At 42.9% G+C, this 14,885-nt stretch overlaps 1 protein-coding gene across 2 annotated transcripts in view; it reads left to right on the top strand.

Annotated features, from left to right (window-relative positions):
* Nucleotides 1–620: 620 nt before the first annotated feature.
* The window catches only part of dstyk (dual serine/threonine and tyrosine protein kinase), a 130,284-nt gene continuing 116,019 nt past the window's right edge, over nucleotides 621–14,885 (top strand). For both annotated transcript variants that reach the window (XM_078546425.1, XM_078546424.1), the window contains exon 1: nucleotides 621–969. In XM_078546425.1, the coding sequence (XP_078402551.1) occupies nucleotides 693–969 (277 nt within the window). In that variant the 5' untranslated portion in view covers nucleotides 621–692. The remainder of the gene's footprint in view (nucleotides 970–14,885) is intronic.

Genomic DNA, 14,885 nt, shown 5'->3' with positions numbered 1-14,885 from the left:
TGAAAATTGTAGCTATGAGGAAAGATCGGATAGGCTAGGGTTGTTTTCCTTAGAACTGAGGAGGCTGAGAGGTGACCTAATTGAATTTAAATTCCACAAGCTGCTGTGGTGGTATTTGAACCCATGTCCCCAGAGAATTAATCTGGGCCTGGATTACTAGTCCAGTGACGTTTCCACTACGCCACCTTCTCTACCCATGGTGACCTAATTGAGGTGGACAAAATTACAAGGGGTCTAGATAAGGTAGCCAGGAAAGACATTAGCTGAGGAATCAATTACCATAGGGTATAGATTTAAGGTGAGTGGTAGAAGGATTAGAGGGGACATGAGGAAAAGCTTTTTCCTGCAGAGGGTGGCGGGCGTCTGGAATTCACTGCCTAAATCGGTGGTTGAGGCTTAAACGTCCAATTCATTTAAAAGGTACTTGGATCTTCATCTGAAGTGCTGGAACCTGCAAGGCTACGGACCAGATTGCCAAGGATCCCCAGAACTACATTACCCAGGGGTCTTTGGGACTACATTACCCATGATTCCCAGGACTACAGTACCCAGGGGGCTTCGAGACTACATTACCCAGGATCCTTTGGGCGGGTGTTGTCCTCTGAGGGAAAACAGCGGCGGCGGCGGTCCCGGAGCTGAGGCCGGTGTCGGAGTCCCTGCAGCCGGGCCCAGCTACCGGCCTACGCCGGGACATGGAGGCTGCAGCCGGCGGCGGCGGTGGTGGTGGTGGCGGCGGCGGCAGCAGCCGCTCCTTGTCTCCGGCGGCCAGGGAGCTGCTGCGGAGCCTGGGCAGCTGCAGCAAACACGCCTCGTACCTGCGGCAGAACCTGCGGGAGACCAAGAAATACTTCAGGGAACTGCGGCACCCGCACGGCGGCAGCCCTGGGCCCCAGGAAGGTGAGCAGGGCCTGGAGGGAGAGGGTGAGACCGGGCCCGGAGAGGCTGACACCCGGCCCGGGCTACTGCAAGGTGAGCCGCGCTTGGGAGAGGGAGACCGCGGGGGCGTGTGCATGGTGGCGGGGGCTGAGCCTGCGCCTGCGGCAGGGCTGTGCGTTGTGAGTGGGTGTTCTGGACTTGGGGAGCAGGGGCTGGGTCTGGGGGAGCGGTGGCGTGGGGGTGGGTGGTTGTGGCGGGTACTGGGGGAATGGGTGGGGGTCGGGATCTGGGTGGTGTGGGGATGGCCGGCTGTTTGTGGGGAAGGGGGGGTGGTGGGTGGCTGGGTTTATTGGGGGCACCCTTCCTCTCTTCTATAAGCTATAAAGTCTTCCATTGTAGCAGAAAAGAAATGTGTTTAGTGCACCTATAGGCAATTTATACATGTATGAGGAGTTAGTATATTGTCTCTGTATGCAGCAGTGAATGCAGATTGATGACTGGAGGTCATTTTTCAGTGATTCATTTCACTGACCTTGGCCAGCTGAATTAGTTACCTGTATGAGCTGCTAACCCTTGATATATTTACTTTTTTTTAGGTTTTGAGATTTGGTGTAATCCCTTTTGGATACACCTTCTGGTTTTGGGTTGCCTGTCTATATGAGCAAAGAAGCATGAAGAGATCAGTCACATTTCAGAATTATTGACACCAAAGGATTTAGAGTAGTTGCTTTTGGATGTTTTAAAAAATATCTTGGCACAAGTCAAAAGGGATTTGGGATGGTTGGTAGTTAAATGTTAACATGTTGGTCTTGATGCTTAGTCATACTGCAAACAAGCAATTTGATGATTTGTCTTAATAATCATTAAATATCTCTTCCATTGTTTTGGGGGAAAAAGTGATCTCTTTGGTTGAATAGTCAGGAATTCAGCACAAGGTCAGACGCCTAAACAAAACAGTCCAGCTGTTGCAAAAGAAGCTGCAGTTGAGGCAAAAAGGGTGCTGAATAGGAAGGTTGGAAAAGGCAGAATGCAGAGGTATTAGTCCATTTAAATTGGCCAAGCTGACAGAGTGGTGTGGCATGCATGCTATTTTCATATTGCATGGAGATGAATTATCTCCATCATAGCAAGTGAATATGATTGAAGCTTTTGCTGTAAGTGCATCTTTACTGTGGATTAGAACAGCTCAACAACTTAAATCAAGCTTTGAGGAAGAGTCATACGGACTCAACGTTAACACTGTTTCTCTCTCCACAGATAGTGTCAGACATGCTGAGTTTGGCCAGCATTTTCTGTTTTTAATTCAGATTTTCAGCATCTGCAGTATTTTGTTTTTAACTTACACCAAGCCTCATCTCATCCCTTGAGAGAGAGCAAAGATGCATACATGGAGAAGACATTTATCCCTTCCAGTTGCCCACTGGATTCTATTATTGTACAGGTCAATATAGGGCTGAATGGGTCAACCCCAATAACTGGTACACAGGCAGCTAGGGAGTGCCTCATGCAACTTAAGCTGAGAAGGTATCTACAGCAGAACTGAAACTATTGGAGTGGTTCAGATTCTCCAGTATGTGGTCAGATGTTATTCTGTTTTGTTCCATGTATTTGATGATGGGGAAAAAAACAGCCTTGCTTATTTGGTATACCGTTGGGTGCATTTGGTGGCTTTCCATTCTCTTGCAGATAAAAACATGCTAAATGTTAGATAAATGGGACACGAACAATGGAAATTCTGGACTCTGAGATTTTTTGACTGGGGCATTGAAATGTCATACCATGGAGGAGGACTCCCTGCTGTTTTCTCTCTCAACTGTTACAGTGCAGAAGGAGACCATTCAGTCCATTGTGTTTGCACCTGCTCTCTGTATTTTCCTCCTTTTCCCTGGCTGCATTGGGACAGTTAGAGTAGAACTGAGTGAGATACTGGTGAATTGCTGAGAAAAGGCAGGAAAGGAGAGACTTGGTAACACTAAGGGTTCTGATGTACCACAATGAATGTCGTAACATTTGCATCAGAAAACTAATGACATTCAATTGTGAAAAACTAACTTTAAAAGTAATTGCACAATACATTCTGTAATGATTTTACGAGAGGCCATGTGGTTTTAATCAAAACCATTCTAATTATTTTTTGTGTATGTGAAGTCTGCAAACGCTACTGTAGCAGAGAGCTGTGAAATACCACATTTGAGAGTGAAGGCATGCTTCAGATCTCCATTCAATCTTGCAACATGAGTTTAGGATGGACACTACATTGTAGTAATCTTGACCACGCGCTTTGGTCTAATAGTATTCAAATTTTCGAAACTAATGAGTTGTGTAATTTTTTGTTTGACTACAAGTTAGAAAGTGGACTCTCACTCAGACTTGGCCATTTTGTGCTGGGGTGTTTGTTGGCTGTTAGGAAGGAAGTTGGAGGAACTGGTCGTAGCTTCCTATCCTGACAGACAGCTATGGTTTAGTGGATGGTGTTCTCTTCTGAGTTAGAAGGTCTTGGGTCCAGACACTTGAGTATAAAACCCAATCTTGCACCCCCAGTACTGTATTGAGGGAGCGCTGCATTGTTGGAGGGGCCACCTTTCGGATGAGATATTTAAACTAAGGCCCCCTTGGGTGGATGTGAAAAATCCAAGGCCCACTACTTAAAGCAAAGCTGGTGAGTCCTGGACAATGTTTATCTCTCAGGTGGGGTGGGGGTTGGGGAGAGAGGAATTCATTGACTGTAGAGAGCTTTGGAACATATTTTGGTAAAAAAACACGACTTGTTGATCTATAACTGCTCAATAACTTTGAAAGAACAGGCTCTGCATTTTGGCCTTCTACATAAAATGAACAGAGTCCCGATCTGAGAGATTTTTTTGTCTCAGAATCAAGGGATATGGGGTGTGGGTGGAAACATGGAATCGAGGCAGAATATCAACCATGAACATACTGAATGGCAGAGCAGGCTGTGTGGTCCACTCTGCTCCAAATCTTACGTTCTTAATTCAAGAAATCTAAGCCGTCATTGCAAATATTCACACAGACTTGTCAGAGTACTGTGGAACATTTGGGTAATTTTAGCCTTCCAATAATATAACAAATCCATTTTTCAAGCTTAAATTTTTACTGAATGAAATGACTTGCATTTATAAAGTGTCTTTCACAACCACTGGGTGTCTCAAAATGCTTTTGAAGTATAGTCAGCCACTTGTAATGTAGGAAACACAGCAAATTTGTGCAGATCAAGCTCCCACAAACAATGTAATAATGACCAGTTAATCTGTTTGTGATGTTCAGCAAGGAATGAATTTTGGCTCTTGTTTGAAGTTGTGACCATGGGATCTTTTACATCCACCAGAGAGGACAAATGGGGCCTCATCTTTTGGATGCGACGTTAAACTGACAGTCAGCACTTGCTCAGTACTGGAATGACCTGGGTGACAGTGCTACCCAGACAGTGTTAGCAGAGCAGTTGAATTCCTGATTGTCCACTTTTGTGGTGTTGATACAAATATTTAATCTTATATCGGTATTTGCAGCAGTGTGTTAAATTGGAAGGCTGTAACAGTATTACGTCACATTGTAACCATGCACTTGGAGAAGCCGACCTTTCCAAGGTGAAACAGCTGGATAAGGAAATAGTATAGTGAGAGCCACAGCTTCTACACCTGATGTATATTTTTTTATTTCATGGGATGTGGGTATCACTGGCAAGGCCAGTGTTGTATGCCCATCCCTAATTGCCCTTGAACTGAGTGGCTTGCTAGGCTATTTCAGACGATAGTTAAGAATCAACCACATTGCTGTGGATCTGGAGTCACGTGTAGGCCAGACCAGGTAAGGATGGCAGATTTCCCTCCCTAAAGGACACTAGTGAATCAGATGGCCTTTTATGACAATTGATAATTTCATTGTCACCATTTCTGGGACTAGCTTTATAAGTCCAAATTTATTAATTGAATTTAAATTCCACCAGCTGAAGAACCCAGCTTTGAATCCATGTCCCCAGAGCATTAGCCTGGGCCTCTGGATTACTAGCCTGGTGACATTACCACTACACCACCGTCTCGGCCCCCAAAGTGCTCAATTGTTCAAGAAACTTAAAAATTTACAACACAGAAGATCCATAGGCCCATTATGTCTGTGTCAGCTGAAGAAGAGCTCTTCAGCCGAGCCCCACTTTACAGTTTTTGGTCTCTAAAAGTCATGTAGGTTGAAGTAGCATTTGAACTGAGTATCCAAGTACTTTTTAAACGCGATGAGGGTCTCTGCCTCTATCAACCTTTCAGCCAGTAAGTTCCAGATCCCCACCACCCACTTCTGAGTGAGGAAATTTCTCCTGTACTCTAATCGTTCCTTAAATTACTTTAAACCTTTTCCCCTGGTGATGTTATTGATAATGGAAATAGGTCCTTCCCCCTTATATACCTCAGTTAAAACTCCCTGAACAACCTGTTTCAAAGAAAACAACTCCTGCTGATCCAATCTTTCCCTATAGCTAAAGTTCTACATTCATGGCAACACTCTGTTCAATCTTCTCTATGGTACCTCTTTAGTGCAATTACACCCTTCTTGTAATATGGATTATGTGAAATGTAATATTCTCGGAGTATACCTTGATGTGCTTTTTAACTTTGTCTTTCATTATACTTTTATTTTCCCCCCTTCTGAGCCCTTCATCCTCTTTCCTTTGAGATTCATCTTTTTCCATTACCTGTCATTCTCTTCACCATCCTGAGGGGTCTTGACAGGGTGGTTGTGGAGACGATGTCTCCTCTCGTGGGAGAATCGAGAACTAGGAGTCACTGTTTAAAAATAAGGGGCTGCCCATTTAAAACAGATGAGGGCCATGAGTCTTTGGAACTCTCTTCTTGAAAAGGTGGTGGAAGCAGAATCTTTGAATATTTTTAAGGCAGAGATGGATAGATTCTTGATAAGCAAGGGGGTGATAGGTTATTGGTGGTAGGTGGGGTGCAGATTTCAGGTTACTATCAGATCAGCCATGATCTCATTAAATGGCAGAGCAGGCTACAGGGGCCGAATGGCCTACTTCTGCTTGTTTGTATATTTGTTTCATTATCCCAAACTGATTTGCTTTTCAGCCTCATTTATTGTTTCCTCCTTGTCCTTCCTCTTCCTTTTTTTTTCTATTAAATGAGCTGTTCAGTGCTATAATAGAGAAAATTGTTCCAATTGAATGGTTGTGCTTTTGTTAACTAACATTCCACGGCGCTGAATTTCAAGGCTACCTTTTCTGACGTGAGCTTCTCTGACTTGCATTGGCTTCCAGCGTTGCTCTAGATTGGTTTTGAATTTCATGTTGACATAAATTACTTCCGCTTATGTCACACACAATTGTACCTTGATATTTTGGAAGGGGAGCAAATGTATTGGAAATGTGGTTTGGAAGAAATAGACGTCTGCTGACTTTTGCCAACAGAATGACACACTCCTAATTGTTGGATCACAATCTTGGAAGTGGATCCTGATGCCAAACCCTTGGCAGGAGATTTGGGATTAATATCTGTGCAGTTAAATTTAATAATTGACTTATTAATTTCCCACCTTAGCAGAAGAGAATTCACTTGAAGTGATTTTTGAAAGCTTTATCATACTGCAGTTCGAGGCACTTTGCACAGTAAATGATTTTTAAAAAAAAAAGGCATGATACTACAGATGCTGGAAATCTTAAATATTAGCAGAAAATGGTGGAAATGTTCAGCAGGCCATGGACTGAACAATAGTAAACATTTCATGTCAATGACTTTGGATCAAAACTGGTGATGTTTAGAGCTGTAATGGGTTTGAAGTAATGACAGGGGAAAGGTGGAAAGAATAACAAAGGGATGGTCTGTGATAGGTTGGAAGGCAAGTGATTTAAATGGCAAAGGGGTGATGGTGCAAGGCAAAGGAAGGGTAGTAATGGGACAAGTAAAGAAGCAAAAGAGGGACCTAGAGGAGCTTAAATGGCAACAATAATCCGTTTATCATTTAACTAATAGCTTTCAGGAAATAAGGTGTGACAAGCAGATGAGAAACATGAAGAGAGATGGCAAATCTGCTGGGTGTTGCTACAGCCCCAGTACTTAATAGTTAAAATATTGAAATTAGTTCAAAATATGTTGGCTGGCTGGATCAGAGAAGAAAATTAGTTTCTGAATTTATTGTACCCACTGGCATGCTTTGTTTTGAAACAGATCCTAATACGTCAGAGCAGCTAAAAGAAGCATCTGAAGAGCCACGTGATGAGCGATACATGTGGCTCAAGGGAGTGTTGATTGTCTATCCTTACACCACTGTAAATGAGTTTTACTGGCTTAACAGCACTTTTGACATCAGAAAACATGATGGCAGGTGGCATGTGTACACTGATGAGTCAGTACTGTCTCACTAACACTTCTCTCAGATTCCCCCCTGTCCCATTGTCACTGAAACTATTGTATTTGGTCCCTGCCACAAACTCTGTTCCCTCGCATCTGACTTCATCCCCATCCATCTCAAAACTGAGGCTGCACCAGACATTTTGCAGACTCAGTGTCATGATTTAACCCCAAGGGGAGCTACTCCAATGCCGCCCACTTCCAGCTTTGTAAGATCACCAGACTTTGTGTCTGCCTCAGCTTATCTGATGCTGAAACCCTCAAACATGCCTTTGGAATAATCAGACTTTACAACAGTGGTCTCCTGACTGGCCTCCGGTCTTCCACGGTGCATAAACTTGAGCTCACCCAAAATTCTGCCCGTATCATGACTTGGAACAAGTCCTGTGCACCCATCACCCTAAATTTTCTGGCCTACATTGACTCCAAGCCTGGTAGCATCTCCATTTTTAAATTAGCATCTTTGTTTAAATCACTGCATGGCCTCACCCCCTCCCTATATTTAACCTCCAGCACTACAACCCTCCAAGACCTTTGTGCTTTTCCATTTCTGGCCTCTTGCGCATCCTCAATTTTCATCACACTTCCAGTTTTAACAGCTGTTGAGGCCCAAAGCCCTGGATATCTCTCTGCCTCTCTACCTGCCTATGTCCCTTAAACTGCACATTTATCTCTGACCGAGTTTCTTCCTGTCTGATTATCTCCGCCTTAGGATTTGTGTCAAATTTTGATTAGCAATACCCTTGTGAAGTACTTTGTCATTTTGTTAAAGGTGCAAATAAATGCAAGTTGTTATTCTATAGTCTGGGAACAGTGTACTGTCATCTATCGTTATGTTGTAGCTCGCCAATGTTGTTGCACGTCAGGAGAATTGTGCAAAATCCATGATGGTGGTTGTTTTCCCCAACATTAAAATCTGAGGTTGAAGAGATGGCGACTGCACAACTTCTACTTTTGGAGAAAACTGAATAACTGGTGCTTCAGTGGGTTTTATATTGAATGGTTCTCCCTCATGATCCTTAAGTGAGGCCTGTGGGGATTTGCTTTTATCCCTCATCTGTAATTTCTGTTACAGACTGTTGAGAGCTTAAATCAAGCATCTTGTACTCACTTGCATTAGATTTGTTTGTAGTGTTTCAACAAAAGGTACTCCATGCAACTAGAGTTTCGTTTAGCATGTCAACTCCTTACACATTCATCTAGTTTGCTGCTGAAGCCACGTGTTCTAACATGAATACATTAAGATGGCAATGACCCAAGTGGCTTATTTTGTGTAACCTACTAGTCCCAGCTGTGTTCTTTTACATAGTTATGGCCTAATTAGTGAGATCAGAGATTGATTTTCAAACGCTTTGACAAGTTCACTTTACAATCCTCCAGGGGTTTAAGTCAGTGAGGTGTTAAAGTATAGACTTTGTCCCAGTGCCTTCACTTGAGTAAATATTGAATCGCTGTAGTTCTAGAAGACTAAGTCTCCTCTGAAGCTGATAACTGTGTCTTATTTTTGAGAGTTGGGATTAGTATAGCCCAGATACAACATGGTGGTCAGCTTTGGACCGCGAAGCTAGTGCTTTGACACCAAATTATATTTCGTTTGTCAGATAAGTTGGCTAGCATTTACTCAGGTTCCCCAGAGTGTAAAAACAAAAAACTGCGGATGCTGGAAATCCAAAACAAAAACAGAATTACCTGGAAAAACTCAGCTGGTCTGGCAGCATCGGCGGAGAAGAAAAGAGTTGACGTTTCGAGTCCTCATGACCCTTCAGCAGAAGGTCATGAGGACTCGAAACGTCAACTCTTCTTCTCCGCCGATGCTGCCAGACCTGCTGAGTTTTTCCAGGTAATTCTGGTTTTGTCCCCAGAGTGTGGTCTGTTCCTGTTTTAAAAATCTAATGCAGAGAGAGCAGCCTGCGTTTTGACTGTCCATACTTCAGACTAGACACAAATCAAAAGGATTTTCCCTTTCGTTAGTGATTTCGGGATAAATGTTGACCAGCAGACCAGGATGTTAAGCTGTGCCATGAGATTTAAGTCTACTTGGCAGGACCTCTGTCATCTCAATCAAAAGACAACACCTTCAAATAGTGCAGCACTCTCTGTCCTGCTCATAATTATCTGGGTGATCTGTTTAACTTCTGGAGTGAGGCTTCAGCTTCTGACTCTAGGTTAAGAGTGTTAGCACTGAGCCAGACTAGCGCTGAGTGATTGTTCTCTCTTTACCCCACTCTATCTGTCATTCAGCTGACTTTAGGGTCCAGCCTGAGGAGTTCTGGTGTAGATGTGTATTTTTCCACTCTACAGTGTTGGTTTAATTTTTTTCCAGGTGTAAACTTAAAAGTTGAGTGAGTTGCATAATTGTGCAGAAATAAATGAGTGTAGATTTTATTATTTAAAAAAAAAAGTTGATTTACATATTTCAGCTGTATTTCTACCCAGGAATTGATCCGTAACCAGCGTATGGCAACTATGTATTTAAGGAAGTGTCCAAGATTTTGGCAATTGCAGGTCTTTTATTTTTTCAGTTTGTGTTTGCATGGTGTCATACTTGCTCCAGAGTGCTTGAAAGAGGTGAGACAGATGCCAAACAATGGTAGGAGAGGTGACAGCAAATGTCACCCAAAAGATGCCTTTTGAGAAGGCTTATAAAGTGTACAGAACAGTAGCAAGATGGATGGAATAGATAGTATTCCAGAGGCGAGTGAATGGAACTCTGCAGGAAAACCCCAGGGAACCAGCTGCTCGCTGTTGGGGCTCAGACCTCTTTGTTGTTTCTTCCAGATCTGAGTTACACAGAAATAATGTGAATTTTTTGTATTCTACCACATAATACCTTTCCTAAACTCTGAAACTTGAGCTGAAATGGAGCTCCCAAAGTCAAATAGTTGCTTGTTTGAGATATGATGAGGTGCTATAAAAATTTGGCCCCTTGCCATTCAGTAAGATTGGGCTGATCATGTATAGCAAGTCCACTGTCCTGCCTGATCTCTATATCCCTTGGTTGTGATTCCACAACTGACAGCTGTCAATTGAAGTTAGATGCTGAGAAGCTCCCATTTCTGCTGGATTAAAATTCAGTGGTGTGTGTGGCCACAGGGATCAGTGCTGTGACCTCAACTGTTTACAATTTATATAAATGATTTGGATGAAGGGAAGGGTGCCAAATTTGCTGATGACACAAAGATAGATAGGAAAGTAAGTTGTGAAGAGGACATCATAAGGAGGCTATAAACAGATATAGATAGGTTAAATGACCTGGCTGATGGAGTTTAATGTGGGAAAATGTGAAATTGTCTATTTTGGCAGAAAGAATAGAAAAGAAACATATCTAAATGGTGAGAGATTGCAGAGCTTTGAAGTGCAGAGGGATCTGGGTGTGCTAGTGCATGAATCACAAGGCTAATGTGCAAATGCAGCAAGTAATTCGGAAAACTAATAAAATGTTATCATTTATTGCAGAGGGAATTGAATACAAAAGTAGGGAGGTTATGCTTCAGTTGTACAGGGCATTGGTGAGACCACATTTGGGGTACTGTGTACAGAATTGGTCAACTTGTTTAAGGAAGGACGTAACTGCATTGGAAGCAGTTCAGAAGGTTTACCAGGCTATTACCTGGAATGGGTGGGTTGTCTTATGAGGAAAGGTAGACACAGTAGTCTTGTATCCGCTGGAGTTTAGAAGAGTAAGAGGGGTCTTGATTGAAGCACATAAGATCCTGAGGGGTCTTGACAGGGTGGGTGTGGAGACGATGTTTTATCTTGTGGGAGAATCTAGAACTAGGGGTCACTGTTTAAAAATAAGTAGTTGCCATTTAAAACAGATGAGGTGAAATTATTTTTGAGGGAACTCTCTTCCTGAAAAGGTGGTGGAAGCAGAGTCTTTGAATATTTTTAAGGCAGAAGTAGATAGATTCTTGGTAAGCAAGGGGGTGATAGGTTATCGGCAGTGGGTGGGGTGCAGATTTCAGGTTATTATCAGATCAGCCATGATATTATTAAATGGCGGAGCAGCTTGAGGGGCTGAATGGCCTACTCCTGCTCTTTGATCATATGAGCATTTCCTACTGAACTGTCAGCTAATTCCACTTAACCAGACAGCATGTAGTACAGGGACAAACCCAATGAGCTCACTGTCTGTTGCTATGCCTGTTTGACACAGCAATAAAGTCGTGAAAGCCAAAAGGACATTTGACTCGATTCCTGACCATGTTCTCTGTTAGCAAGTCTCAGCCATGTCATTGATTGAGGATGTCACATTCTGCATCAGTGTCTCCCTCCAGGGAGAGAGAGAAAACAGTCAAACCTACTGCTGCTCCTCTTTGTGGTGTGTGGGTAAGGACAGGACTGAGCTCTGCTGTGATGCCCTCCACAGCATTGTATATTGCTCATGTCTTATTGTTTGGACTTGCAATTATTGAATGGTCACTTGGGCGAAATAGCAGACACCGACCAGCACTTTATATATTGTATCCTTGCAAGGGTCAGTGCCCAGCAGAGGAGAAGATGAAACATCAAGAATAGCTTGCCTGGGAAGGATGATGAGACTGACTTTTTTAAAGCCAAACTGGACAAATGTAAAATAAAATCTTCAGGGTCATTGAGGTATAGAGAGGAAGTTGTCACTAGTTGTCATGATCATTGTGCCATCTTGCATGTATCTCCATTGAGTAATATAAGGCCATTAAGTGAATAGAGGAGCAGGTGAATAGTTCAATGGCAGGGTGGTGGGGTGACTGAAAGAGCATGGAATCTGGGTTTGGGGGTAGAGAATGCCAGAATCAAAGGAATGGAATACTTGAAGGTATATCATGTGGCAAATCCCAGAAAGTGGGTGAGGTGTTGAGGGATTGATGGATTAGAATGAGGGTTTCAAAGTTAATTTTGAGTGTGTGGAGTCGGTTTAGGGCAGTGAGCACTGGGTGAGATAGGATTTCATGTGAGATGTGTTTTGGACATGTTGGAGTTTGGAGGATGCATAGCTAGGAAGAAGAGTGGAGTTGACAAAAAGGTGTGGATACAAAAGCTTGAGGGGGAGGAGGCACCCTGTGTTGGTGAAGCATTGGCTTCAAGGTTAAAAAGAATAGTTGAGATTGTGAATGGGCTGGTTCAGCCTGAGAGTTGGTGGGAAGGAACCAGAATTTTATGTCAAAAGAAACTGGCAACTGTTGAAAAGGTGCTGTACTACTTTTAGGTTTTGTTTAGCTCTTGCACTTTAATCATATTTTAATTGCGAGGCTGAGAAATGCCAGTTGTTTTTGGCTTCCCATTTCATAGTCTTGTTCTTTTGAAGAATCTTTTCAGAGCTCTGTTTCAAAATGGCATAGTTTCATTTAACTTTCAAGTCTGGAGGCACTTAGAGATACTCACACTGGGCTTTGAATTCCAGTTGAGATTCAATTCAGCTATTTCAGCATGTACATCAAAAGGTTATGGGCCAACAGCCAGTGTCTTTGAGACATGACTTCCACCAAAAAAGTGACTCCATTGTGAACTTGATCGACAAACATCAAGGCAGCGTTTGACCGAGTGTGGCATGAAAGAGCCCTAGCAAAACTGCAGTCAATGGGAATCAGGGTGTGGCGGGGGGGGGTAAACTCTCCGCCGGTTGGAGTCATGCCTAGCACAAAGTAAGATGGTTGTGCTTGTTGGAGGTCAAACTGCAGGAGTTCCTCAGGGTAGTGTCCTAGGCTCAACCATTTTCAGCTGTTTCATCAATGACCTTCCTTCCATCATAACGTTAGAAGTGTGGATGTTCACTGATGATTGCACAATGTTCAGCACCATTCATGATTCCTCAGGTACTGAAGCAGCCCATGTCCAAATGCAGCAAGACTTGGATGATATCCAGGTTGGGCTGGCAAGTAACATGCATGCCACACAAGTGGCAGGCAATGACCATCTCCAACAAGAGAGAATCCAACCATTGCCCCTTCACATGCAATGTTATTATTATCGCTGATTCTCCTACTATCAGCATCCTATGCTTGACCGTTGACTAGAAACTGAACTGACTAGCCATATAAATACTGTGGCTTCAAGATCCTGGAACTCCCTATCAGCACTGAGTGTACCTACACCACATAGACTGCAATGGCTCAAAAAAGGCAGCTCACCACCACCGCCTCGAGCAATTAAGGATGGGCAATAAATGATGGTCTAGCCGGCGAAGCCCACATCCTGTAAATGAATAAAAAAAGCTGAAATAAATTTTAGTTCCCATTTTGGAATATAGTTACGTTGCTCTGAAAGGAGGAATTTGCATTTATACTCCCTTCCACTTCAGGAAAGTCCCAAACCACTTGACAATCAATAAATTCAGGCACAGTAACTAATGATATGGAGTCGAAGGCAGCAACCAATTTGTGCACAGCAAGATCTCAGACAACAAATGAGATAACAGATCAGTTGGTGTATTGGTGATGTGACTGGAGGAGTAGTATTGGTCAGGAGCCTAGGTAGGGCAAGCCAAGTCCTTAATCTCTGAATGGTATCTGGGTCCTTTATCTACAACGTGACTATCTTGTTAATTCATATGTTCTAGAATATAACTTTTAGGAATTATAGGGTTAAATGTAAGAAATGGGGGGAAACTGACCCTTTTATCTTAAAAAACCACAGTTGGAAGTGAGTAAATTTAAACAATGGATGATTCATTCTGGATCTCTTTGTGGAACAATTGAATCTGGAGAGAGGGCAATTATATCCATTAGAAATATAAATTATTTCAAATAGGCTACAGTTCTGCTTAAAGTAAAATAGTTTCGGCACATTTCTGTTTGAGACCGTCGCAAAGTATACCACGTTGTCGCAGAGATGGGCTGAGGCGCTAGAAGGTTTTTAAGTTGGCTGCTTGCTCAGAAAACAGGTAGTTGCAGCTTTGCTTTGGTGTAGACTGCATCTCACTGGATAGAGCGCGCCAGCAGGAGACGATTTAGTTAGGCCTGCAGTTTAGGCGTGACTGTGGGTGGAGCTCAAGCTCAGTTTGAATTTTGAGGGCAGAAAGCAGCTGGAATATTTGCCTCGTTTGCAGTTGGAGGAAGAAATGTGCAGTGCTTCTCACAGAGCCTTGTAGCAGAAGTAAAATATCACCTCGACGCACAGCTGGAACATTGAGGAGAATTCAAGTAAACTCTGCAGGGCTATGGCATATTTTGTGTGTTGGTCCCAAAAGAAGTGAATGAACCTTAAAGATTGTTGTAATGTCTAAGGGAATTCTTGGGGTTGAGGAGGGACTGGGGGAGTAAGAAGTAGAACTGAGTTCATAGCATAAATAATTATAAAGTACTGTTTATTTTTGATTTTGTTAATGGGATGTGGGTGTCATTGGGTAGGTCAGCATTTGTTGCCCATCCCTGATAGTGTCAAGTAAATAGTGCTTGCTTTCTTCCTGACCTTGTTATTATAACATCCAGCCCAATATATAAATCCAAAGCAAAGCGTCCCTGTGCTTTTCGTGCTGTTTCAGCATGGAAATTCATTTTTTTTAAAGTCACACTCAATGGTTAACTAAAAAGAAAGAAATTGGTTTATGAATGATGGTGTCAAGTGAAGTCACTTGCCCGAACAATGAGGTCACAAGAAAAATACAACTGCCACCACACCACCTTCCTGACTCAAATTAGTCCTCTTTGCCTCACCCTCCTGAGA

This window comes from Cetorhinus maximus, chromosome 8 (assembly GCF_964194155.1).
Source record: "Cetorhinus maximus chromosome 8, sCetMax3.hap1.1, whole genome shotgun sequence".
NCBI classification, from domain to species: domain Eukaryota; kingdom Metazoa; phylum Chordata; class Chondrichthyes; order Lamniformes; family Cetorhinidae; genus Cetorhinus; species Cetorhinus maximus.
Note: the sequence above shows the minus strand (reverse complement) of the source record. Positions and strands in the feature narration are given on the sequence as shown.